Source organism: Haemorhous mexicanus, chromosome 4, assembly GCF_027477595.1.
Source record: "Haemorhous mexicanus isolate bHaeMex1 chromosome 4, bHaeMex1.pri, whole genome shotgun sequence".
In the NCBI taxonomy this organism is placed as follows: domain Eukaryota; kingdom Metazoa; phylum Chordata; class Aves; order Passeriformes; family Fringillidae; genus Haemorhous; species Haemorhous mexicanus.
The window spans coordinates 68,994,474-69,006,508 of record NC_082344.1 but is presented as its reverse complement, the minus strand read 5'-3'; the positions used below and the strand labels follow the sequence as shown (position 1 = coordinate 69,006,508).

Sequence of the window (12,035 nt, the reverse complement as noted above, 5' to 3'; positions counted from 1 at the left end):
CAACCAGTTCCCATCCCAGAAGTGCAGGTGTGTAAAAGCACAAAGCTTACACCTGCAGTCTTCTGTGAATGCGACTGCTGTGCAGCTTTTCATTGAAAGGATCCAGATTCACTTCCAGGAAATTCCCTGTCCACATACCTAACCTGCTGTGGAATGCACCTGAAAATACTTCTGTTGACTCCCCAAAGCAGAGATAAACCTGAATATAAGCACACATTCTGCCTATTATTCATTGCTTCTGGGTTGTTGGGTTTTTTCCATTTGTTTCAAGCTGGACGCATTGCTTACAGCCTATCAAAGAAACAGCCTGTACCAAATTAATCCACTAAAAATTAATTTTGCATTCTCCTCATAGCAAAATTTAACCGGTTTTGCAGATTCAGCTGGCATCTGGGAACCAGGCACACTGGCACAGCCTTGATGCAGAGTTCTGGCTCTGGGATCACATTCAAGTTGGTGCTGCCACATGTTTGCAGTGGCCAGGCCTGAATGTGCTTCTAATACGGTGGCAATTTGTTTTCCTCAACTGCACAAGCAGTGCAGCTTCCAAACATTGCAGACCTACTGCAGTTCCTCAGGGGGGACAGGTCCATTGGTGAAGTCTATTATATTGGGACTAAAATGCATTATTTTGAAACCAAATGTGGCAATATCAATTGCTGTCCTAGCTTCAGGAAGGCAAATTGAGAAAGATCTATCGAATTCAGAAATCCAGGTGAAAATTCAGAGATGCTGTGTCTGCACAGTCTGCTTTGCAGTGTTTTATTCTTGGCCTCTCACAAAAAAAAAAAAAAATTTAGGAAAAATAAAACAAAAATCAGGCCCCGATCCCTAAGCTGCTTAGTGTGGGCACAGAAAAACATCTGCAGAGAGCAAGGGGCTCGCTCTGCGGGCCACAGGTTCACCCTCACCATGAGCCAACATCAACAGAGGAATTTGGACATTAGGCTCTGTTTTTATTTGAAAATCCAAAGCCGCTTTCATCTTTTTCTGCATATAACCCTTTGCCAGAACACAGCACAAAGTACATGTCTATTTATATAACATATGAGCAAAAATATTAATTAATTAATAGACACAGAAGATATGTTTATAACCTGGCATTTATTTTGCTCCCTCTCCTTCAGTAAACCAGTCCCTAAATTAACAGGCCAAACACACTGCATCACCGACATTCAATTCCTTTCTCTGAAAGTAAATTTAACTGTGACCTCAGCAGACTGGCATCTAACACTAAGATTTTGCTTTTCATTTTACCTTATTTCTGACCCTTTCACGGTGAAGCAGCTGCCTGAGCTCCCTGGTGCGTGGGCAGACACACACCTCAAACCCACACACAGCTCAGGGTACCCAACACCTGGTGAGTGTCACTGCAGCCAGGGCAGAAGAAAGCCCAGTTATCTGCAGGATTGCATGCTCCTCTGTAAGAGTGCTTTGCCTTGTGAGCAAACGTCACCAAATTTCAGATTTGTGTCGCATTCCTCCTCGGCACATCGCACACATGTCACCTATCTGTTTCTTTGGAGCAAAAACCAAGCTTGACTTTTGAATATTTGCTATTAACATTTCCAAGGCACAAGAACAATAAATCCAGCTCTTTGTTTTATGCTTTTTTTTAATTCTAAGTACACCTTAACAAGAATTATTACACTACATGGCACTGCTTTAGGAACTACATACAGTCACTGTTCTGACATTTATTATACTATAGTCAAGTACCTGATAAGTATTATTGTAACAAGATGTGACCTAGGTTTACCTCCCTGCAAAAGATAATGTTGTGGCTTTCTCTAATCTCCTGTCCTCTTCACAAAACAAGAATCCAGTTTCATTTGCCAGAGGATTTTGGTCAAAATTACTGGGGGGAAACAAGTCTGAATCTCAGCTGAGGACATGGTACGAACAGCAAACCAGAAAGAAAACAAAGCAGTTTGGTTTGTGTGACATGGGAAAGGGCACATCACAGGAAACTGAGAAGAAAACATGTAAGATCAAGACATTTTAATGTGCAAGTGAAACAGAAATGGCTAAAAACGGTGTCTGATTGCTACCAGTAACACCGAGAATATTGTTTATCAACAAACTGCTAACAACCACTTTCAATTTTGATTCAAAGCTAACAGTGGACAAAGCAAAACTGTTAAATTCCTACAGTGGACAGAAACCTTATAGATTTTGGCTAATTAAATGTAATTCTGCTGGTATTTTTCCCTGCACGAATCGAAACCTGCCAAAATTACTTCTCACTCAATTGCAGTCAAGAGGCCAGCAAGCTTTTAGCCCAGACCCGAGCACTCTGTCCGAAGGGCTGGCAGCCTCCTGCCCCTTCTCCTGCAGGTCTGGGCCTTGCCAGCCATCCACAAGGGATGGAGGTCTCATCCTACAGTTTCTTACATGAACATCACCAGCACCTCGGCAAGGCAAGGAGGGGTCCATCAGTGCCCTTGCTGAAGCCCAGGGCAGCTGGAATCCACCCCTGCCCGTCGTCCAGCCCGCGGTGCCCGGCCAGCACACCTGTGCCACATGGGGTATGCTCTTCTCCCCACAGGCAGGCACACAGGGGGAAAACACAGAACAAAGAAGAGCACAGCACGCCAGGCTTCCTCACATCTGACAGTTTTTCTCCTCCTCCCCTCTTTTCTGATTTTCCAAGACTAAGGAGATGTTTTTCATGCTTTTCTATATGTATACCTCATAAGGCATGAAAAAAAAAAAAAAACAATGTATGTGGATATATACATCTCTCACTTTTTAATCTGATCAGATGCTGCAAGCAGCAGGATACAAAAATAGATAATGGAAACAACAATGCCCCTGCAGATCTGAAATGTGCAGTTAGCTGCTCCTTTCCTACTCCTCCAACCTTAAGTATGTATTTTTAATCCAGAAAAACAATGAAATAATAAGGCATGAATTTCAGACATGTGTGCAATCCCCTGTATGCAATCAGACGCCTCCCTGCATCTAATGCTCCAAACCCAATGAGTCCAGAAAATAGTTAAAAGTGGAACAACACGGACAAACACTTTGCTCGGTGGTTCACATCACCCACGACCACTCAGATCCTCTGAACTTTGGCCAGTCGTCTCCCTCTGTTAATCTTTGAGTTGCTTAGGAAGAATTAACTGTGTTTCCAAAAATCCACTCTAGTCTGGGGCTCGACCCCTATAGCCTCTAAGCTCCAAATAATAATAAAACAGTGATGCTGGTGTACATCATGTATTTTGCCCTGCATATTTAAATGCGGGGTTAAATTCTCCCCTGCAAATCTAAGCCTGCAGGCAAACCTGAGCAGCAACTGCTGGACATGGGTACAAAGCCCATAAGGACAATGCAAAGGTACCCACAGGGCCCTGCTGCTGCCCCTCTGTCCCTGAAGGAACAGGGAGCTGCATTAAAGCAATGTCCCCCTGCTTCCCACCCGGGCCAGCAAGCCTGGTATCCATGCTGAACCAAACCAGCCACTGTCCCAGCAGTGTCTGCACTGGAAACCATCCACTGATAAGCACTGTCCTGTCCTGTCACACAGATGACCCATCCCTCATCTCATCACCGCGGCTAGAAGAAAATAAAGTGTGAGTAAATGTACATATTGCAGGATGGCATTTTTGAAGGTTGCCACTGCTACGGAGTGAGAATCAGAACAACACGCTAAACAGGTAAATAAATACAAATCTGCAGGCAGAAAAAAAGCAGGAAGGTAACTGCAAGTGGATGTGTGTGCCTCAACTTCAATAACACTAGCAAATTTGTAACCAGAAATCTTTTAATTCTGCTGTATTTGATAGATTACAAATCCTCTCCTAAAAACTCCTGAAAGCAGCTTACAATTCAGACAAATAACTATTTTGCAGCGGATGACAAGAGCCCTAAGAACGGAAACGATGGAATAATAGCTCTGTAAGTAACAGATTTCTTGAATGCAAGAGACACACAAAAAATCTGTACGACTCAAGGAGCAATTTACAGCTGGAAAACTAATGAAATGTGTTTTGAATTTTTTTAAAGGCAGTGAGCATACTTTATATGAAAATAATTAAAAATCTTAGGGAGCAAAGTGTCTCAGGACACAAGACACTCCTCCCACTCCTGATGACTTTCTCTTTTAAAATGAACTGACTGTCTTCTCATGCTCCATGATGAGACAAAGAATTCAACTAAAACTAAAACCAAAGTAGGAGTACTGCAATTAACAGCCCCCAAAATGGTTGCCTTGCTCGGAGCAGGGGCACAAGGGCACAACTTGCTCCCCCTCAGTAATCTTTGAGACACACTGCTCGGCCGCAGCAGGCACCACCAGGGCGCTCAGCAGCTCGTGTTTTTGCTCAAGGAGGGACTTCGTCAGCTTTTGATTTCGGTTTGCACCTCCGCTGCCCCACGAGCAGCTCCTGGCCGCCTGCCGGGCACCTCCCCAGCACCACCCGACCTGGCCGCAGGATGCCCGCCGGAGCAGCGAGAGCGGGCCCGCCGAGACTCACTGCTCCTTTGGAAAACAAGTCACGTGCAAAGCAAGTTCATTTTAGGCTATTCTACAGGAGCCACCATCCAGCATGACCATGCAGAGCAGAGCCTGCGCTGGGGAGAGCATCGCTGCCCCGGGACGAAGCAGGCCCAGAAGGGCACGGTCCTCGGTCCTCTCCGGAGCAGCCCCGGAGGAGCAGAGCAGAGCAGGCAGAGCCCAGGGCCGGGCTCGCTCCTGGGCAGGGGCCGGCAGCGTCCCCGTAAGACAGCCAGCCTCCCGCACGTACACAGCCCGAGCAGCAAACAAAGCTGCGGAGCCTGCGCACAGCCGCGCTCGGCTCGTGCCATCGCAGCGCAGGTAGCGGCTGCGGGGCAACAACGGAACCGCGGCGGCGGAGCGGCGGATGGGCGACAGCCGGACAAACCACCGAGCCGCGCACCCCGGCCCGTCTGCGTGCGGCGGCCGGGCGGAAGGGCTGGCGAGCCGGCGCTGCAGCACAGCCCGCGGGCAGGTCAAGCTCGCTCCGGCACCTTCTCAGCCCGCGCCGCCCGGAGAGGCCGGCGGGCGGGCGGAGTGTCCCCCCCGCCGCCCCGCACACGCTCCCGCCCCGGAGCCCAGCGCCGCCGCAACCGGAGGCTGCATCTGCTCGGGCTGCCATGGGGGAGGCGGCCGGCTCGCTGCCTGTGGTTTATAAATGAATGCCGGGGGGAAATTAGGTGCCATGCAAAGAGAAATCTGGGTGGCGATTATGGTGCTTAGGTCTGCAGCAAAAGCCGCTGTCGGCGAGCGCGGAGCAGAAGGAGCGATGAGGGCGGATGGGTCTGAAGTGCAGTGAGTACTAAAGAGATGGTGTACGCGTGGCAGTGTTTATATGAGAGATCAAAACAGAGCCAAGCCCATCCAGGGGAAAAATGGCGACTACCGGGATGGGGAAAACTGAGACACTGGATTAGTTATTATTTTTCATAAATGTATGCACTGCACATAAGCTAGACACATTGGAAAAGCTGACGATTCATTCTGAAAAAGCGGTGCGTCTATTACCTGTTATTCTGGGATTTTCTGGCCATGGTGCCTGCCTTTGTTTTCTTTCTGGAATAGTCACTATCGAAGGGTAACACTGATGCATAGCCATGTTCTGCTTCTAGGGACAAAGTCAGCATTAGTGGCAATATATTTTTTCCATGCAATTTTTTCCTCCTTTGCAGGAACGCTAGGGTAAAGAACAGAATTTTTTCCGGTTGATTTGTTTGGATTTTATTCTGGCATCTCTCGAAGAAGAGAGACAAAAAAACACCATAACTCGGTAAACCAAAGGGGAAAAAAAAAAAAAACAACACCGAAGTGTCGAAATTAGGAGGATTATTGGAGTGCACATTAAAAACGAGGCGGATCATGCAAACCCTTGTCACGCTGCGCTGGGGGAGGGGAGCTGCCATACAATCACCGACTGCCACACACGGAGCGGCGAGAGGGATCCTGAGCGCTGCCACACGCACCGTCCCCATCCAGGGCGGCACAAACAACCCCCTTCTGCTTTGCTTGGGGTGTTATATATTAAAAAAAAGCCAAGATCCGAGCAGCGATGCTCCCCCAGCGCGGTGCCGCTGGCGCAGCCCGGGTCCCCCCCGGGCAGGTGCGGGCTCGGGGCCGCTGCCCCGGCCCGGCCGCCGCACAACAAAGGCCGAGAGCGGCTGGGAGCGCCTGCGGGTGCCTGACCGACTGCCCGCCTGCGCCCTGTACCTCGGTCTCTTCGCTCCAAGTACTCGGCCGCTTCCAGGAGGATTAACAGGGAGTTCAATTCCATGGCTGCCCGTCCCGAGCCCCCCGCGCCGAGTTCACGCGCGGGGACTCTCGAGCCCCCGGTTTTAAGCACTCGCTCAACCTACATTTGACACACAGCGGACGGGCAGCCCGCGCAGCCAATGGCGAGCGGCGCGAGCGAGCGGGGCGGGACGTAAGGAGGCGGCCGGACCAATCGGCGGCCAGAGCCCCCCCTCCCCGTCGGGGCAGGGGATGTTGACAGATCCCCGCCGACCGCGCTCATTGGCTGCCTGTGTAGTAACAATTTAGAAGCCGAAGCTTAGCAACAGCACGTGGTGGCCCGGCCCCCTCGCCCTTTCATTGGCTGCTTCCTTGCATGTTAAGAAGGCCGAAGCCGTCCATTGGTGCGCGGGGCGTCATGCAAATGAGGGCGGAGAAGGCGGCCAATGGGGCGGGAGGCGCGTGCCGCGCGGCGGAGGCGGAGAGAGAGACGCTGGCAGCCAATGGGCGGTAGGGGGCGTGGCGTTGCCGTGAGGAAGCGGTAGGCGGAGGGCGGAGCCGGCGGAGGCTCCCTCCCCTCACACGTGCCGGGCGGGACGCGCCGGGCGGGCGCGGGGCAAGCGTGAGGGAAAACGGAAAAAAGGGAAAAGGGGACGGTGAGGCGGCGGAGCGGCCTGTCAGGGACAGTGTGGCAGGAAATAAACGGGAACGAAGGAGCCCATACTAACGGGACGCCGGAGGGGCTGTGCAAATGTGCCTGGTACGCGCATCCTTTACCTCTTGCGGTGCTCAGGCGAGAGAGGAAAACGGCAGCGCTGTAAAAACACGCGCAGGGACGTAAGAAAATACTAAACTCTGCACAATGGCCTAACCTGCTGAAAAAGAGAAACAGTGGGAAGCTCTCCGAAATGCAGCCAGAGTTCCTGCCAGCCCTCCAGCCCTTGCCAGCACATTCAGCTGCCTTTCGTCATCTGGATGCACAGAAGCCGTGTACCAGAATAGCCTGGCTCCCGGGCTCGGGCTGAGCAGGAAGAGCTCAGCACCTTTCCTGTCCGCGCCATCCTATTTGTGCTGCTAACTCTGCATCCTTATCTCGGATGGCTGCTGCGCAGCTGTTGCCTGAAACTGGTTGGTTTTAACACGAGGGAGTGTAGTTTTAAAATAGGCATATTTTAAGCTGTGCTGTGATCACACATTGGTACATCTTCAGGCCAAAAGTGCTGGAGCCTGTAATCAGTCCTCCTGCAGGATTGCACTTGGGCACACAAAAACCCTTTGGTTTTAATTGAACTGTTTTGGTAAGAGCTACCCAGCATATAGGATGGATGCAGAATGTTGTCCTGTGTGTTTATTCCTTGGCAAAAGATGTCAGCCAGAGTTTCCTTTTAAGAGGATAATAGCAATTCAGATTAAAACAAGGATTATGGTTTACTGTTTTTACAGCACTGTGGTAAAGCCACATATACATTACACCTGATCTTGTATTAGTCTGTATCTTGTTGCCCCAGATGCACAAGCGTAATGTGGCTCTTGAACATTGCTGAAACACAAATCACATTTTACTGTCATTTGGTCCAGGCACCAAGGATAAGAGAAAATACGAGGCAGGGAAGAAAGCAGCATTGTGGTTGAAGTTTAAGCGAATTTTTTATTTGTTTAGGAAAAGTCTGAATGACTGTGAATTATAAGGCAGAAGGGAATTTGGTACATAGATTGCAAAGGTAAGAAAAATTGCCATAACATTTTCCACTTTGCTGCATGAACTGTTGAAATCCTGCTGCATGTGGGTGAGACAGTACAGTTTTTACTGTAAAGCCATTGAACCTTGTGGCAGTTTTGCTGTCAACTGGAAGTAGGTTTAGACCCTATTTGGTGTTGCCTTCTGTTACAAAACAGCATGAAACCATATATGTACAGGTCTGCTTTGTCCACACAGGAGAGAAAGTTCTCTTTGCCTGACACATGCACAGGGCACTTAATGAGGAAGATGCAAAGATGCACAGATAAGGCATCATTGTTCTCTACTGCATCCACAGCAGTACCCCAGATCTTCAGAACACCTGTATTTGTATGTTAGTGTACAGGTGTAAATGATCTTAAACTGCTTTGCACACATGCTGTGGAATCAGTCATACACCCAGAAAGGCAGATGAATGTGCTAGGTGTGTAGGTGCTTGTGTGAAAGCCCAGAATTCAGGTAGGGATTTACTGAGGCTCTGAATGCCAAAAGCTCTGCCCCACCACACCGTAAGCACACAATTTTACCTGGAAAAATATTCTGGAAACACAGGGGTATAACAAGCACTGCACAAATCTGTGCTTCAGGAGGGTACACAGCCAGAGCTGAGCACCCTGCTGAGCACTGCCCTCACCAGACACTCCTTGGAGATTGGGCTGGTCTGACTGCTGAGCTGAAGCCACCCTCAGCCTCCCCTGCACTCCCCAGTCTGCAAACTCAGCACCCTGAGGTAAAAACCATTGATCTCGCTGCTTTCAAATGTGGGCAGAAGTATTTGGAAGACAGTTGTTTTAAGGAGATGGAGCACAATTTCACATTGATATTGGCACTTTCCAGGGCCTTGTGCCTCCACACTTCCCTGCACGGAAGGGCTGCTTTGGTAAGTGAGGAAGCCAGCTGGACTAGGTGCAGGAGAAAGCATTGTGTAAAACAGGGGCCAGTGCCATCACAGAAGGCACCTGGTCTCTGATCATGGTGGCTCTTGGCCTCAGGAGTCATAAACTGAATTAGTCTGCTGGAACAGCATAATAACGTAACCCCACACACTCACAGAGCCCCTGCTGATGAAATCCAGGGTAAATTCACACACACTTGGGAAGGACAGGGCTGGCTCATGCCTGACAACCACTGACACACATTACCTATAGCTGCATTGAAGAAGCAACACAGCAACAACATTAGTTAATGCTGAGAAGTTTTATCAAGATTATTTCTCCTAGGAGTGAACTCAACTGAGCCCTTCTCAGGAGGTACCACAAAAGCTTTAAAAATACCTAGAAGGAATCGTTCTGGATCTGGTTTTATTTGTGCCAGGGAACCAGGACTAGTTTTGGTGGTATCAGCGTGGGTGCAGAGGTGAAAAATGGGTGTGAAAAAGTATCAACCAAATTACTTTAAGAACTGAAGGACAGGCTGTAAGATAGATGTCTGCTGGAAGGCTTTGCAGATTTGGGTCTCTAAATAGCTTTCTTCCATTTCTACCAGCAAGCAGCAGGAACAGCTGAGTGTGAAAGAAACAGCTGGCCTTCAGTGATAAGGGGTAGCTGTCACTTCATGGTGAAGTTTGAAAAACTTCGTATTTAGAAGCAGAAGGGAGAGCCATCAGCAGCCACACCCTAAAAGCTGAGCTGTTCTGCAGTTTCTTTGCCAGCTGTGCTTGGTGGTTGGAATGGTAATATTTACAATTTTAAATGTCACAATGTCTTTCTTTTCCAAAATCTGTCCTGTGGCATGGCTTGGCATGTGAGATCAGTGATATCAGAGTTGTTGACTGCCCCAAGCTGTGGTGAGGGCACAGATCTGAAGCTGATGATCAATAATTCAAGAAACTTCATTCACTATTTCCCATGTATGGCCTTAAAGAAATAATTAGCCCTACCCCGCTTTTCAGATTTGGCTCATTGTATCTACTGCATGTTTCTTTCTTTTATCTTTTAAAATTCCATACTACATCATATCCCTGTCCAGAGATAAGCCTTTCACTGTGCCTTGGACTCCAACCCCCTGTTTTCTTGGGTGTTGCAAGGTTTAAGTAATTAGCAAAGACTAACTCATCTGCCCACATAGGAGGGGATCTGCACTCAGGGCTGGCACTGACAAGTTTCATCTCCCTGACTCAGTATCTCAAATTCCATTTATTCCTCATCTTACCTGTGATTCAGATAATGAACTCTGTTTCCTAGATACAGAAACCAAAACACCTGAAAGTTGAAGGTGGAACTTTTGGAGGAAGTTTCAAAGTAACAATTTTGTCAGTGCCTAAGCCCAGTTTGAGACACTGATGCTATTTACTCTGCCAAGTAAAGCAGTTCTCCACCCCTGATCTCAAATGGCAGGTGTCACTGCATCTGCTTGGCCCTGTATCTAGACTGCTACTGGTGCACATGTGGCTTTTAGTCATAAATTTATTTTATGTGTGGTTTACTCTAAGTTTGGGGTGGTTTCTCTAAGTTCAAAGTGGCTGAAGATGGGAGCAGCCCATCAGAGAGCTGCTTTCACACCTTGAAGCTGAGGTTACATGACATGAAGATATGTGGGGTGTCAGGGTTTATGTGTTGCTGCTGCAGTGTTGAGGGACTGTGACCTGGGGAGGAGTCATGTCTGTGCAACCTCACCCCATGAGCTTTCTGGGTTGGTCCTCGACCTGTCATACCCCTTCAGCTGCCCCCAGGCATTGGCTTGGAGAAGAGCTTGGTCACAACAAATAGTATGGATACTGTGGATTCCGGGGGACCTGAGTGGCTTCCATGCATTTGGGCTCTCTATGTGAAGCTTGCTAGTCCAGCTTGCTGCCTGGCCTTGACCAGTTGTTTGCTGCAGTGTTTGAATTACCAGCTTTCCCAAAACAATTGAATTTTTCCTGATTTTGCTTGGGATTTAGCACAGGTTTATGTACTGCTGTGGTACACACATGCTTGAAAGCCAAATCTAAAAAGAAAAAGTACTTCAAACTGAATGCCAGTCCCTTGGAACGTTCTTTTCATGTTAATTGCTGTTATTATGAAAGACAACATTTGTATCTTGGTGTCCTTGAGAGTTTGGCTGCAGGGAGCTCGCATGCCCCTCTCTGCCAGCTCTCCCCGAGCAGCGAGACGCGCAGTGCCCTGACGCCAGGCCCTGCAGCCATTCCTGTGAGCAGGCCTGAAATTATTCTGAACTGATTGAAGTGAAGCATAGATTGAAAAGCTTGAGAGACACTGCTTTACTCCATCCTCCTGCTCTGTCTAAAATGTGCTTGGCAATTTTAAACAGCATCATCCCAAAAATTTCCTCTGACACTGCCGCACTGAAAGTGCTTTACAGGAGGCAGTGGTATTGCTGCTTTCATTTTAAAAGACAAAAATGAAATGAGATGGGGCAAAACAGCTGGCCAGCACCGCTCAGCAAAGGCAGGGCAAGGGTTGGGAGGATGGCTGGGCATCCCAGTGCCCAGTCTGGCTTGTATGGCATTATGATATACTGCAGAGTAAGGATTTATGTTATTTCAGATCTGAATCTCAGAGATGTCATGGCCTTATTACATTCCCTTGGTGTAGGAAAAAGGCTTTGTATTGCATTAATCTTCCACAAGGGGCCTTGTGTACACTTGTATTGCATTAAGCTTCCACAAAATATAGAGACTAGTGCAGTGCAAAAAGGCTTTGAAGAAATCGTGGCTCAGATCCACTTTGTTTGAGGGCTTTTGCAGGGCATGGGCATCTGCCTGAGGTCACTGCTTGAACAGGCTGGCAAATTAAACATTTCTCCTTTAGCTGTTAAAATCAGGGCTTCTTGTTGGGTGACTTTGACACATATAGAAGTAAAAGAATATTCTACCTCACTGTGATCATCTTCTAAGCTGCCTTGATGCTTAGCACCCTGCTGCAGTCCAGGACAGACAGAGAAACAGAGCAGGGTTGTGCATTTGTGCTACCAAACGGACCTGAAGCCAGCCTGCTTTTAGCAAACACAATGTTCACTAAAGGAGGGAGGAAGCTGTGAGCTTTATGAATAAAATCAGGCAGTGGTAACAGAGTCTCAATTACATCTATCCTCTGAATGTAAAAAAATAGCATTTTCTTACCCAAGGTA

The 12,035-nt window shown here is 48.3% G+C and overlaps 1 protein-coding gene across 3 annotated transcripts in view; it reads right to left on the bottom strand.

The window, feature by feature from the left end:
- The window catches only part of MXD4 (MAX dimerization protein 4), a 39,338-nt gene extending 32,973 nt beyond the window's left edge, over positions 1 to 6,365 (bottom strand). The window contains exons 1-2 of one of the 3 annotated variants that reach the window (XM_059845316.1): positions 6,206 to 6,365; positions 5,507 to 5,675 (exon numbers count right to left, since the gene is read on the bottom strand). In XM_059845316.1, the coding sequence (XP_059701299.1) occupies positions 5,507 to 5,675; positions 6,206 to 6,269 (233 nt within the window). In that variant the 5' untranslated portion in view covers positions 6,270 to 6,365. The remainder of the gene's footprint in view (positions 1 to 5,506; positions 5,676 to 6,205) is intronic. The other 2 variants (XM_059845317.1, XM_059845318.1) reach the window with 2 other exon arrangements.
- Positions 6,366 to 12,035: the final 5,670 nt, after the last annotated feature.